Source organism: Medicago truncatula, chromosome 8 (genome assembly GCF_003473485.1).
Source record: "Medicago truncatula cultivar Jemalong A17 chromosome 8, MtrunA17r5.0-ANR, whole genome shotgun sequence".
Classification (NCBI taxonomy): Eukaryota; Viridiplantae; Streptophyta; class Magnoliopsida; order Fabales; family Fabaceae; genus Medicago; species Medicago truncatula.
In genome coordinates this window covers 39,665,700-39,678,390 of record NC_053049.1, presented here as the reverse complement: position 1 = coordinate 39,678,390, position 12,691 = coordinate 39,665,700, and the positions used below count along the sequence as shown (strand labels likewise).

At 31.9% G+C, this 12,691-nt stretch overlaps 2 protein-coding genes across 3 annotated transcripts; one reads left to right on the top strand and one right to left on the bottom strand.

Moving 5' to 3' along the window:
* On the bottom strand, positions 1–3,962 carry LOC11413795 (probable hexosyltransferase MUCI70). 2 transcript variants are annotated; one of them, XM_013591180.3, is made up of 8 exons: positions 3,727–3,962; positions 3,375–3,486; positions 3,104–3,289; positions 2,423–2,491; positions 2,130–2,329; positions 1,583–1,998; positions 694–878; positions 1–491 (listed from the first exon to the last, which is right to left on the bottom strand). In XM_013591180.3, the coding sequence occupies exons 2-8, from the start codon at positions 3,454–3,456 to the stop codon at positions 121–123; spliced, it is 1,509 nt and encodes a 502-aa protein (XP_013446634.1). In that variant the 5' UTR covers positions 3,457–3,486; positions 3,727–3,962; the 3' UTR covers positions 1–120. The 2 variants fall into 2 exon arrangements, with proteins under 2 accessions (XP_013446634.1, XP_003629727.1); XM_003629679.4 differs by having other exon boundaries at positions 3,104–3,262.
* Positions 3,963–6,073: 2,111 nt separating this feature from the next.
* LOC11409748 (protochlorophyllide-dependent translocon component 52, chloroplastic) lies at positions 6,074–10,938 on the top strand. Its single transcript, XM_003629678.3, has 7 exons — positions 6,074–6,771; positions 7,425–7,612; positions 8,286–8,371; positions 8,454–8,620; positions 8,713–8,901; positions 9,584–9,771; positions 10,423–10,938. The coding sequence occupies exons 1-7, from the start codon at positions 6,256–6,258 to the stop codon at positions 10,676–10,678; spliced, it is 1,590 nt and encodes a 529-aa protein (XP_003629726.1). The 5' UTR covers positions 6,074–6,255; the 3' UTR covers positions 10,679–10,938.
* The last annotated feature ends 1,753 nt before the right edge of the window (positions 10,939–12,691 follow it).

Here is a 12,691-nt window from a genome sequence, read left to right as displayed (position 1 = left end):
TAAACTCACAAAATAAGCTTGACGAGCTTCATCTTTACTTTTCATTAATTAGAATCAAGAAATTCTTGAAATAAAAAATACATAAAATGAATATATGTTAAAACAAAATAAACAAAGATGTCATCCTGCTTTTGATGTTCTTGTTATTTGTGGCAGAACAACTGACTTAAGATCCCCAGGATAAGGGGTAAACAAGCCTAATCCTCCCCTACTTTCTTTTAAATTACTATTCTTTTTAAGTTGATCCAACTGTTTAACCCATTCTATTGGAGAAGAGTGCTCTCTTGTGTGAGGGTGCAACACAAACAATGAATTGTATTCACAGTTTGGAAACATGAAAAACTCAAATGACTCCCCTAATCTGTACGCAACATAGCCAAAACTCAGTTGATCTCTCGGTGTGAAGAGGTGAACCTCATTAAACCACAAACAGCTAAACAAGTTATTCACCGCTGTATGTTCTCGAATGATAATCGCTCCCTCTGGGACATCTGAAACATCATAAACAACTTTTAACATTAGTATACCGCCTTACATTACTGTGTAATTTTGACAGATTTACCATGGTTCAAGTGAAACAATCCTAAGGATTTGACATCTTAGGAGTCAGACTTAGAATGAGATGACAAAATTGTTGAAATTGAAATCAAACAGTAGAAATAAATAAATAAAAAGTTCCATTGCCTGTCTTACCGCTATTAGTCTTTTTATTTGAACTCCATGGTTTCATCCCCTCGTAATAGTATATTTTCATGTGAAGATCAATAAGGGGTCGTGCATATCGCTTTCGCCTCTTGTTTGCATCAGCCTCCTCATATATACTACGGTGATGCTTATGTTGAGCAATGGCAAATGTATGCTTCCCTCGCCATAGGTATCTGCAAAGTAAAGATTGCCTACAAAGTGAGTCATCACGATATCTATCATCAGATCAGAAGGATCTCAGCAGAACATATAATTTGTAAACAAGTGATTGATTTCAAGCTTTAAAACCTATTATGCATTAATGCTACATCTGACTAGAATGCCATCCATTCCATCCCAACAAGTATGTTACTATTTACTCTCCATAAAGAATCTTAACATTCATAAAAATACACGAAAATATATAATTTGGTCCGCTCTGATTACAAAAGTGTCTTTTTTTTATTTGTTTAGATGTTGCCGAACCAAACCACAAGCGGCGACTTGGAAAGTAAATTATCAAGAGTCAAGCAATAGTTTTCCGCAAGGAAATCCACAAACACAAATCACCGGTAATTCAATATTTTCTTTTATAATGCATCAGCTTCATGATGGTAAATATCTAAGCCTATATACGAGAAAAATGAGAGCACAAAAGACATCCATAAAATTGAACCCTTCAAATTGCCATGCCTATGAATGTTTATTGTGTAATTAACTGATAAGGACATGAAAATATCAAATTCAAAATCAAATGACTTTTTCCCCCTTAACAAGCTATCTCAAGAAACAAAAGGACGGCAGTTTGAACACCTATTTAAATAAACAGATTTAAAATGTTCATATTATTCGTATTACCATAAAGATTGGGCATAAACTAAGATAAAGACATTAGTACCTCTCAAGGATAAGCAATGGATCAACTACCAGCTCCATTTTACCATCGATCCATATACTATATTGTGCTTGAGGAAACAACCTGTGTGTTATTATTTTAGGAACCTTCCCATTCCTTCTTGGTTCATCATAAGGTTGATTCTTAAGAAGAACAAGTCGCCAAATTCCCACCCATTTTCCACCAGCACTGTCTTCTTCCACAGTAGTATTTTCCCTCATGAATTTCAGAGATACCTCATCAACCACCATAAGAAAGCAAAAAAGTTTCTTTGACCGAAGGCTTATATTTGATGGTTGGTGAGGTATATCATAACCGTCAAAAATGCCAGATGCAACAACAAATTTGCATTTCTTAACATATTTAATGTCTATAGGATCCATTTCAGCACCGCCACCTTGGATAAATCCACAGTGTACCTAAGGGGTGAAGCAAGTGGGAAACATTTTGCATTAATGGAGGCAATCACAAGAAAATCTAAATAAATTGTGAAGCAGTTGCATTTAGAATAAACTTGATAAAAATTTAAAAGTCATGATAATTGATTTACCTTCATATTCGACTTCAGTTTGAAACTCTCCTCCCTCTGTTTCCAACTTAGATGGCCTCCAAAAAGAGGAGATGACTGGGAACTATCATTTGGAATCTCATCTTCGGTAAAATATGATAAATTTTTGACAATTTTGTCGGAAGTTCTTCGAGTAGGGATAACTATTTTATCAGGGTCATCGAAAAGAGGAATCGGGCATCCTAAAAGATACACGCAGCATCAACATCAAACATTAACTATGAAATAATGAAGTCCAAAAACAATGGATGGAGACAAAACAGCCAAAATCTTACTGTGAAGTTTTGGTACAAGTCCATAAGTGTCTAACATGGAGTAAACCTTGCTATCTTTGTTACACATGACTGCAAATCAAGCAGAAAATCGCTATGTTTTTAGAAATCATGATATAATAATGTAGTTTTAATGAAGAAAATAAAAGACAACGAATGTTTTTGTTGAACAGCCTTTCGAAAAAGCATGCCTTTTAATAATGTAACAGAACCTCCCACCAAGTGATTATATTCCTACGCATAGCAAGTTTGCATCTAAATCGACCAATCAGATTTTAGATATTTTTACGTCCAAATCCCACCATCAAAGAGTGAAAGGAAAAAAAACAATAACAAATTGAATTGAGTTCAATTTTTAGTACCAAGACATGGTCTGCTATTGTTTTCTCTAACTAGAAATTACAGGGTTCCTTAATCCTTACATTCCTATTCCAAAGTAACTAATAAGTACTACTAAAGAACAATGTTACTTTTGGAGCTTACAGATTACACAAAGAGAGGGACAGAAAAAGAAATGAATCTCCAACCCGTTCTTTTACAGCTTTAAATGCTGTTATAAAATAAGATAGCTTATCCCCTTCTACCCAACTCCCAAAATATCATATAAAACGAATAGCTATGTTCTTGAAAAATCACACAAGAAGTAAACAAAAAGTATAAATTTTTTTTTTTTTTTTGGCTAACCTGATAAAAAGGAGACAGAAGATTGACACGACCATATATGAAACAACAATGCAACAAGAATTAACAACATCCACAAGATGCCTCCTACAAGAACCAATCGAACAAATCCTTTCTTCCAAACAATCTTCATACTCATAGGGTAATCTTGGGGTACCCTCCCTGAAGAAAACAATCCTATGTCAAAATCTGCATCGCCAACAAACAAACTAGGAATTCACTTCACTGTCATGTCTTCTAGTAAACAAAAGAGTTGATACAAGTTGTTATTCACCTTTAGCTTGAGGATTTTGATTAGTTCGGTCTCCTCTACGATTTAGGCGCAAAGATAGTGACTTTTGAAGATCACCCTCCATATTTGATTCAAATTTTTCAAATTATCATCACTGCCATTGTATAACAAAAGGAAACAAATGTGATAAAAATGTAATATTTATTAACAGGTAACTGCTAATTTGAGAGAGAGAGAGAGAGAACAAGTACAAGAAACTGATTCAAAATACATAGTAACTAATTACCCCATTGATTCGTTGAATTTTAAAAATTAAAACTTTGAGTTAAAAAAGAGGGAAAGAATGGAAGAAAAACAAAAGGGTAAGAGGCAAATAGAGAATAAAGTTGCGTACCTTTTCTGGCTGATTATTTTATCGATCTGGTACGCGGCGGCGGTGAGTGGTGATAACGGTGGAACGTGACCCGGATCCGGTAAATATGGTGTTGGATTCGAACGAAAGAAGAGATGACGAAAAAAACTGAAATTGAATGTTGGAAGAAGTGAAAGTGAAGCTCCAAGAGTGATTGAAGTGAAAGAAACAGATCGCCTTGATGTTTTTTGACCTATAATTTGTGGTAAGTAGTGTTCTTTGTTTTTTTTACAGTAATGTTAATGTTGATAAAACTTAGAATAATTTTTTTTTCTTTTTTTTAGGAAAAACTTAGAACAATGTGTGTATATATATAGTTGAAATTAGAGGTGTCAAAAATGGGCCGGGCTCATGGGTTGGGCCTAAAAAACTAAACAAAAAATGTACTGGGACTTTTTCGGCCCAAGCCCAATTGGGCCATACAAAAGTTGGGCCGGGCTTTGGGCCGGCCCATATTTCATTTTATTTTTGTTAAAAAACAACATATTTTTTTAAAAAATTATCAACTAATTTAAAATCTATTAAAAAAAATATTTAAATAAATAAACTTAATAAATATGGATGAATTTAGCTTACAATTTTAAAATTTTAAAGTTTATAAATTATTAATTTGATTTAATTGAAAGAATAATCTAGAGTTTAATTATTATACAATGTTAATGTAAAAATTATTTATATTTTTATGTTCATCCAATCATATTTTAGCAAAAAAATAATTGTGAGTAACTAATACATAAGAAAATACATAAAAAAAGTGAATAAATTTTGAAAATAAAACATAAACGGGCCAGGCCAAGCAACCCATGGCCCACCCGGGCCGGACTCTATAATTCACGGCCCAATCATAAACGGATCGGGCTGACCCATTTCAATAGTCGGGCCTCTTGGGCCCGAGCCGGGCCGGCCCATTTGACACCTTTAGTTGAAATTGATTTAGATATAAATAAATTCACAATCACGATCAAATTTAGAAAATATATATAATAAATAAAACGATAATGAACGATCAAATTTAGAAAATATATATTTAAATGAAACAATATTGAATGCTGCAAGATTAATTGGACCTCTCCTTTAATGGATATTATTATTATCAGCAATTGTAAAAACTAATCTTTTAGGATGGATGAAGAAGATATCCTCAAAAGATTTAACAATGGTACATTCTCATTAAATAATTTGATCATGTAAACCATTCGCATACTATGATTTGATCATATTCTTTTTATTAATATATAAAGACAAGTGATAGTGTATAATATGTTTGATTTGTCTTGATAAATATTTTCAAAATCTAATAGATAATTAAAGATTAAAATTATGCATTGTCTTGGGTAACATTGCAGGTGTCTAAATATGGTCAAGGAGTCGTCGACCATTTGTTTAACTTCTTCTTAAAACCTACATTTACAAAAGACAAATTTTACGGTGAACAATGATATTTGTACATCTGTCTAATGATAAGTTTGGTGACAACCTTGCTTTTCTCTCTTCTTATTGGTAAAAAACAATGGAGAAAGAAAAATGAAGAGAAATAACAAGAACATCATGTGAGTATGAGAGAGAAAGTTGTCAAAAAATCATCACAAAATAGTTGTACATTATTTCTCTTTCACGGTACACTTCAAACTTCTAGTCTACTGTTACACTCAAATTTTAAATTTATAGTTAAATAATTTGTTGTTGTTTTCTGGAGAAAAAAATATTTTCTATCATTTACTATTATAATAATTAAATCTTCTCATTAAGAGCAGAATTTTTTAGTTAAATAGTTTAGTGACAAAAAATTCACCTTTTATGTGATTAAGTGAAGAGTCTCAGATTCAAATGTTGATATTTTAAATATAATGTAATATTTTTAACAACTAAAGTAAACTCTTTACATTTACTTTTACTTTTATTATTCATAATAGTGAATTTTTTTTAAGATGAGATAGAAAAAATAGTATAATTCTTATAAAACAATAAAATAATATTTTTTTTAAATGAGATGGTATTTTCAAAAATATAAAATTTAACAAATAATTTTTATTTCGTAAAACAAACGTGCCGATACACTTTAATTTAAGGATGAAGATAACTTAAAAGACTTCATTTATAAAAGAGTAGTGATATATGTACAACCACCAACTTTGATGACAACTTTCATTTTCTCTCTTTTTATTGGTCCATAAAAAAGAAGAGAGAATAATAATATAATGTAAGTATGAGAGAGAAAGTTGTCAATAACAAAATGGCCGTACAAATATCATCTGTCATTATAAAAAGTAAGCTTGAGCGATTTTATAAATGCAAGCCAAATCCCATGGTTGATGTGTACACAAAACTGACAACACGTGGACTTTTCGTTCGCACTGTAGTTGATAAAATTGAGCCTCATGTTTCATTTCATACCTTGCATAATAACAAAAAAACCTGAGCCTCTAGTTTCATTATCTCTAAGCTAAATCATCTAACATTGAAGTGTTTCCACTTTCTTCTCTTGTTCCATTACTCTGCAGAAAGGGAACAATGGAAGCTTTTTCTGTTAGTTCACTTCACATACCAATAGCACTTGAACCACAAATCCCATTAAAAAAATCTATGTTCTTCAACTCACAAGTGCATTCAACACTTCCATTAATTCGTGGGAACGCTTCAAAATTCAAGCTTTTCACTGCCTTATCACCTTCTCCATTAACAGAGTCTAGTAGTAGTAACCTTGAAGTGGATGATGAACCAGAAGTTGAAACAGGTTCAGAGAAATTTGACTGGTACTCACAGTGGTATCCTTTGATGCCAATATGTGATCTTGACAAAAGGGCACCTCATGCTAAGAAGGTGATGGGAATTGATGTTGTTATATGGTGGGATAGGAATGAGAGCGCATGGCAAGTTTTTGATGATGCTTGTCCTCATAGATTAGCACCTTTGTCTGAAGGAAGGATTGATCAATGGGGTAGGTTACAGTGTGTGTATCATGGTTGGTGTTTTAATGGATCAGGTGATTGCAAGTTCATTCCTCAGGCACCTCCTGAAGGACCTCCGGTAACTACTCCCTTCGATACATTTTTAACCGTCGCTTTTGAAGAAAAATTAACTCTTATTCCATTTGTAGTTTTCAAGTTCAATGCAACATTAACTATTGTTTTGTCAGTTACCAACTTAACAATTGACTGCAGGAATAGAATTAGATGGAATGAGATAACAAATAACTCATGGTATTGTAGGAAAAACAAACAATTCTATCAAAAGTAACAAAATTTATTAGATTTCTTGATACGAGTAAATAAGCGTAAAACAACAAATAAAAAGAAACAGAATAATAGATGTTTTATTGCTGTTATGTGGCTTAGAAATTGAGTACTTTTTGTGCTTCTTTCCTTGTGTAGCAAATGGCCAGAACCTATGAATCACCGACACAAACATCAAACTCAATACTGACATTTACATGTTGATACTGATAATAATTGAATATATGGAATGACTGAATGTAACTACATGTGTCGGAGTCGTGTCAGACACTGAATACGTCTTCCATATTTGAAGTGTCAGTGCAACATATCGGAGAACACATTTAGATGTGTAACTACTAAGGACTGCCAACTAAATTTCTTCTAGTTGAAGTAAATTGATTCTTCACATTGTTTGTTTTGTTATCTTGTAATATGCATTTACTTTTGCATAAAAATAATGTGCAGATTCATACGTCCAAAAAAGCATGCGTGGCTGCTTACCCAAGCACTGTGCAGAATGATATCTTGTGGTTTTGGCCAAACAGTGATCCTCAATACAAAGATATTATTACAAGGAAAACACCCCCATTCATACCAGAAATCGATGATCCATCCTTTACTAGCTTAATGGGAAACAGAGATATTGCTTATGGGTAAGACTTCAATTCTAATAAAATATTACATTTCTTTTGTAGAACTCTAATGGGATTCGGAATTAAACTTTTGCACTAGTTTAATTTTTTTTTTTGCCTAAAAAAACACATTTATATATGGCATAACTTAATGTGATGGTTTTTTGTGATTGGTAATGGTAATTGGTAAGTATAATTATTTGATCTGAATCTGGGAGATGAAAACACACAAACATTACATTATGCATAACTTGCATGCTAGGCCCTAAGAAAACGTGTGTTAATATGTTTTTAGTCTCTAAAATATCTATCTTCTGAGTTTTGTCGCTATGGAATTTTATTTGTTTTTAGACTCCATGTTTGACAAAAGGTGGAGACTAAATGAATAATTTATTTTGGGAAATGTTAACGAGTGCCCTCGAGACACTTTTAAAATTTTTAAATGGTAACTTTTTATGGAAATTTGTCTGATCATTGCCTTGGAAATTGAAATATTTGACTTTTTTACGAAATAATTTCTTATTTTTAAATCCTAAAGAGTGTCCCGGGTGCACTCGTTAACAGGACCCATTTTTTCTTACAGGAACTAATCTTAAAAATCTGTGATTTTTTGTGGACTGCAAACATATTTAAACCACAAAACCATATTATTTGCTTAGTATATTTTTCTAGTTAATTGAGTATGCAATTTCAGGTATGAGGTACTTATTGAAAACCTCATGGACCCTTCACATGTTCCATATGCACACTATGGATTAATGAAAACTCCACAACCAAAAGGTATGCATATATGATAAATCATTTAACTTCAGTAAATTCCTATTTGGTTTTATATATGACACTTACATAATTAACTTAACAGTGAAAGCTGATAGAGAAGGAGGAAGACCACTTGAATTGTCAATTGAAGAGTTAGATGTCAACGGTTTCACAGCAAATCAGGGTTGGAGCAAAAGCAAATTTATGCCACCAAGCATCTTTTATGCTTATACTGATCCAAATAAACCTGCATCTTCTGAAGAAACTAAGGTAACAAATTGAGTGGCTATGATCCTTACTTATATTACGAAAAATGTGCATCAAATTTTTTTGTGGGCGTTACAAAATATATTTTGATGCAGAAATCATCAGTTCAGAAGAAATTTGCTTTGATCTTTATTTGTATTCCTGTTAGTCCCGGTAATAGCAGACTGATTTGGTGCTTCCCAAGAAACTTTGGGTTGTGGATTGACAAAATTGTACCGCGATGGATTTTTCATGTTGGACAAAACTTGATTCTAGATTCAGATTTATATCTTCTCCATGTTGAGGTAATTTCTATTATAATATAGAATTCATTTGGCCTGTTGATTAGTTGTTTCAATCAGTTATGCTATCTTAAAGAGTGGTTGAAAAAATATACTATTACCTAGTTCTGTTAAATAACAATATCAAATTCAATCACTGACATTTTTCAATATATCACTTTTTTTTTTTTTTTTCTGATTACCTTATTAGGTAAATTGCAGTGAAATTTCTGATTAAAATATTAATTGATGATATATTTACTAAAATGCTTGGTATTTATATGCACAGTAGTTGCTAGGTTGGATTTATCATTGTATTTATGCTCAATTTATTCATCTATCTATACATTATAATTGATTCTTCATACCAACTTCTTGAATTATGACAGATCGGTTGCTTAAGTTTCCTTATCACAAAATAGGATTTACCAAAATAAAGATATCACAGAATAGGTTTGACAATTTAAAAAAAAAAAAAACTTTATTAGGCTCCATCCATTTTTCTTAGTCTGGGGTGAGCAATAGTACTTTTTCAAGTTAGATGCAAACTGAAAACTCATGTTTCCTACCTTTTCTTGGTTAATTGTTGATGAAGGTTTTATCTCAATTGTATCTAAAAAATAATTCATTAGTACTAAATGCTGATGAACAAATTCACACTTGTTTCAGCTTGTGTGATTGAAATGTTACTAAATTATTTTGATAGGAAAAAAAAATAATGGATGTTGGTCAAGCCAATTGGCATAAGGCATGTTTTGTTCCAACAAAGGCAGATGCTCTTGTGATTGGTTTTAGAAAGTGGTTGAAGAAGTATGCAGGTGGTGAAGTTGAATGGAGAGGAAAATATAATGGAGCCCTTCCTCCTACACCTCCCAGAGAACAACTTTTGGACAGGTAACTCACGTATGATTGCATTTAAACATGGTTATATCTCAAAAATGGTAACGATTTTCCTTTATTATGTGAAGTTTTGAGTATGGTTATGAGTATCCTACGATACATGTGAATCGTATCTCGATTCAGTACAGAATTGAACTCAATCATATGAACCTCTAGTGCATATCTATTTTTGACACGATTCTCATCTTGAATTCTGATTCATTATGATAAATCTCAATTTATTCTATTGAATCACTACCTAGTGTAGTCAGCTTCTTTTTATTGTCAACTTTGTATAGCTGGCCACTTTTCTTATGTGAATTGATTTATGACTTGAATCTTGAATTGCTTTGAGACTCATATGATATATCAACTTATAATTTTGATATATCACCTGTTTTTACTTTAAAATGTTTTCGTTTTGTTGGTAAACGTATCATACGATTCATAATAAGATTCGATTCACAATTTGAAAAACACGTTTTCTGATTTACTATTTGAATCTCAAATTGATAACTGTGATTTCAAGTGAAGAACTTTACTTAAGTCAAGCATAAACAAGAATTTTTCAAACATAAAATTCTAAATAGAACAATGTTAAAAAGTTATTAATTGCATTAGGTATTTGTACCATATTCTTCATTTCAAATTATTAAATTTGAACAGGTACTGGAGCCATACGGTGAATTGCAAGAGTTGCAATTTTGCCTATAAGAGCCTCAATGTGGTGGAAGTGATGCTGCAGATCATATCAGTTGCTTCAATCGGGATTGTTGCTACAATGAAGCAGGGTGTGGTTTCAGCTACAACAAGAAATTCAATGGTTCTGTTGGCAGTACTTTCATTCGCGTTGTCACGGTTGTTAGCTCACTTCATATACAAAAACTTCCGTTACCATGACTACAACCATGCCTTTCGCTGAAATGTGTTTCCTTAGTTGTTAATCTCCAACTTTGTTGTGTGTGTGTATATATATAGTGAAGTTATACAAAGACAAAGGCATTAATTATTGGTACTTAAGAGGAGCGTTGGAACATTTGTGTGGCTAAAATATGAACATAACAACAGCATGAAGAGATGAGTCCATTTAATTTGAATTCCTGAAGCTAACATCCTGCTCTAAAAAATTTCCCTTCTGTTGTGGAACATGTGATGGGATGTATGTTGCTTTGTTTGGAGAAATCATGCAGAAAAGGTGACACTTTCTTACAGTGACCCAAATTCTTATTTTCTTTGTTGGATGAATGAGGGCACTGTTAACTTTCTAGACATTTTTTTCCTATAAAAAAATAAATAAATAATTTCTAGAGATTTTGATATTTATTATGCTTTATTGCAATTTTGGTCTCCTTATTTTTACCTTTTTGCGGATTTGGTCTTCGATTTTAAAATATGGCAGTTTTGGACCCTTGATCAAATTTTTTAATTGATTTTTTTTTTTTTTTATAATTTGAGTTGTGTTGACCTATTTGTATGATTGATGAAAAAAAAAATTGTTTGTTGTAATTTTATATTATGTTTAGTGGGAAAAAAAATGTTTGTTGTAATTTTATATTATGTTTAGTGGGAAAAAATGTTTCGAATCTGATGTTAGTTTGCATCAAAACGTATCCCATGGCACCGAAAAAATAGCTTCCGATGGACTTAAAAAAGGAAAAAGAAAAAAAAAAAAAAAACTTGTGATTCATATGTAACCTAGGGAAGATTATAACTTCAAACGGAGAGCTCGCAAGAAGGAGGGAGGGTGGGAAAAGAATTTTTCAAGGAAAAAACAAAGAAAATTGCTCTTCTTCTATCGAAAATCTCTCACTCCTATACAAACTAACGAAAATACCTCCACATGACTTAAGTCGCGTAGGTGTTATACCCAGACTTAAGTCACGTTAGAATACAACTTACCTGACTTAAGTCACGTTCGGTCACTTTCCGAAAACCAACGTGAGTTAAACCAATGTGAGTTATAACTCACGGTGTCAAATGTCATTCCTCTTGGGTTAGCTCACGTTGGCTTGGGACCGTGCTCCTCTCAAGGTCTTAGGTTCGACTCTCTGTGGTGTCAATTTTGATGGACTAGTTTGACTTCTTCAAAATGAAAAATAAAAATATGTTATGTTTTTGTACGGCTCGGCTCCCACATTGTTGAACTTTCTCTGAAATAGAGAAAATTGTTTTTTTAACGCGCCTAAAACTCAAGACACCAAAACATCAACCTATAAATTGAATTTTGAGTTTTTTTTTTTGCAGACACCTCTATAAAAATACATTTAGATGATCTGCAAATTTACGTAGTATTTTGACTAATTCTCAATTTATTTTGAATATTTTACTTAAACGCGTAAAATCGTAATATTTTTCCAACTGTACGTCCGGAAAATTTATATAGAGGTTGAATTTTTTAATTATTTTTTTCACACATGTTAAGGACATAAAAAAAACATTTCCCACAAAAAATTAGAATTTTCCAACAACGGATGAATTAAATATTAATTTTTAATACGCCAATAACTCAAGAAACCAAAACATCATAACGTCGACCTAGAAACTGAATTTTGAGCTATTTTTGCAGACAACTCTATAAAAAATACATATGGATAAGAATCATAATAGTTTTTTTACAAACTTACATCAGATTCGTATAATTTTTTTTACATATTATCGTATAAAATAATCAAAATTCTCTATTATGAGCGATATAAATTAAAAAAAATTATTTTGTTTACACTTTTGATGAATAAGATTTAATTATTATAATTATAAATGATAAAAAATAATATTTTTCTTCAAAAAACGACTCATTTACCTATAAAATTAAAGGGTTAGTGTACCGGTACACTCAAATATGTTGTTGGGTGTACAGTAGAATTTGCCATTCATAATAACTTAGAATGCAAATATAAATTACTTCCCAGTATAACTTTGACCATGACATCCAAAA

Excerpts from the sequence above, each read along its gene's own strand:
- LOC11413795 (XM_013591180.3), bottom strand. The coding sequence starts at position 3,456 with ATGGAGGGTGATCTTCAAAAGTCACTATCTTTGCGCCTAAATCGTAGA. Across the intron at positions 1,999-2,129 it reads AACTGAAGTCGAATATGAAG|GTACACTGTGGATTTATCCA; the intron begins GTAAATCAATTA and ends TTCACCCCTTAG. Across the intron at positions 879-1,582 it reads CCATTGCTTATCCTTGAGAG|ATACCTATGGCGAGGGAAGC; the intron begins GTACTAATGTCT and ends TTTACTTTGCAG.
- LOC11409748 (XM_003629678.3), top strand. The coding sequence starts at position 6,256 with ATGGAAGCTTTTTCTGTTAGTTCACTTCACATACCAATAGCACTTGAA. Across the intron at positions 6,772-7,424 it reads CACCTCCTGAAGGACCTCCG|ATTCATACGTCCAAAAAAGC; the intron begins GTAACTACTCCC and ends AATAATGTGCAG. Across the intron at positions 7,613-8,285 it reads AACAGAGATATTGCTTATGG|GTATGAGGTACTTATTGAAA; the intron begins GTAAGACTTCAA and ends ATGCAATTTCAG.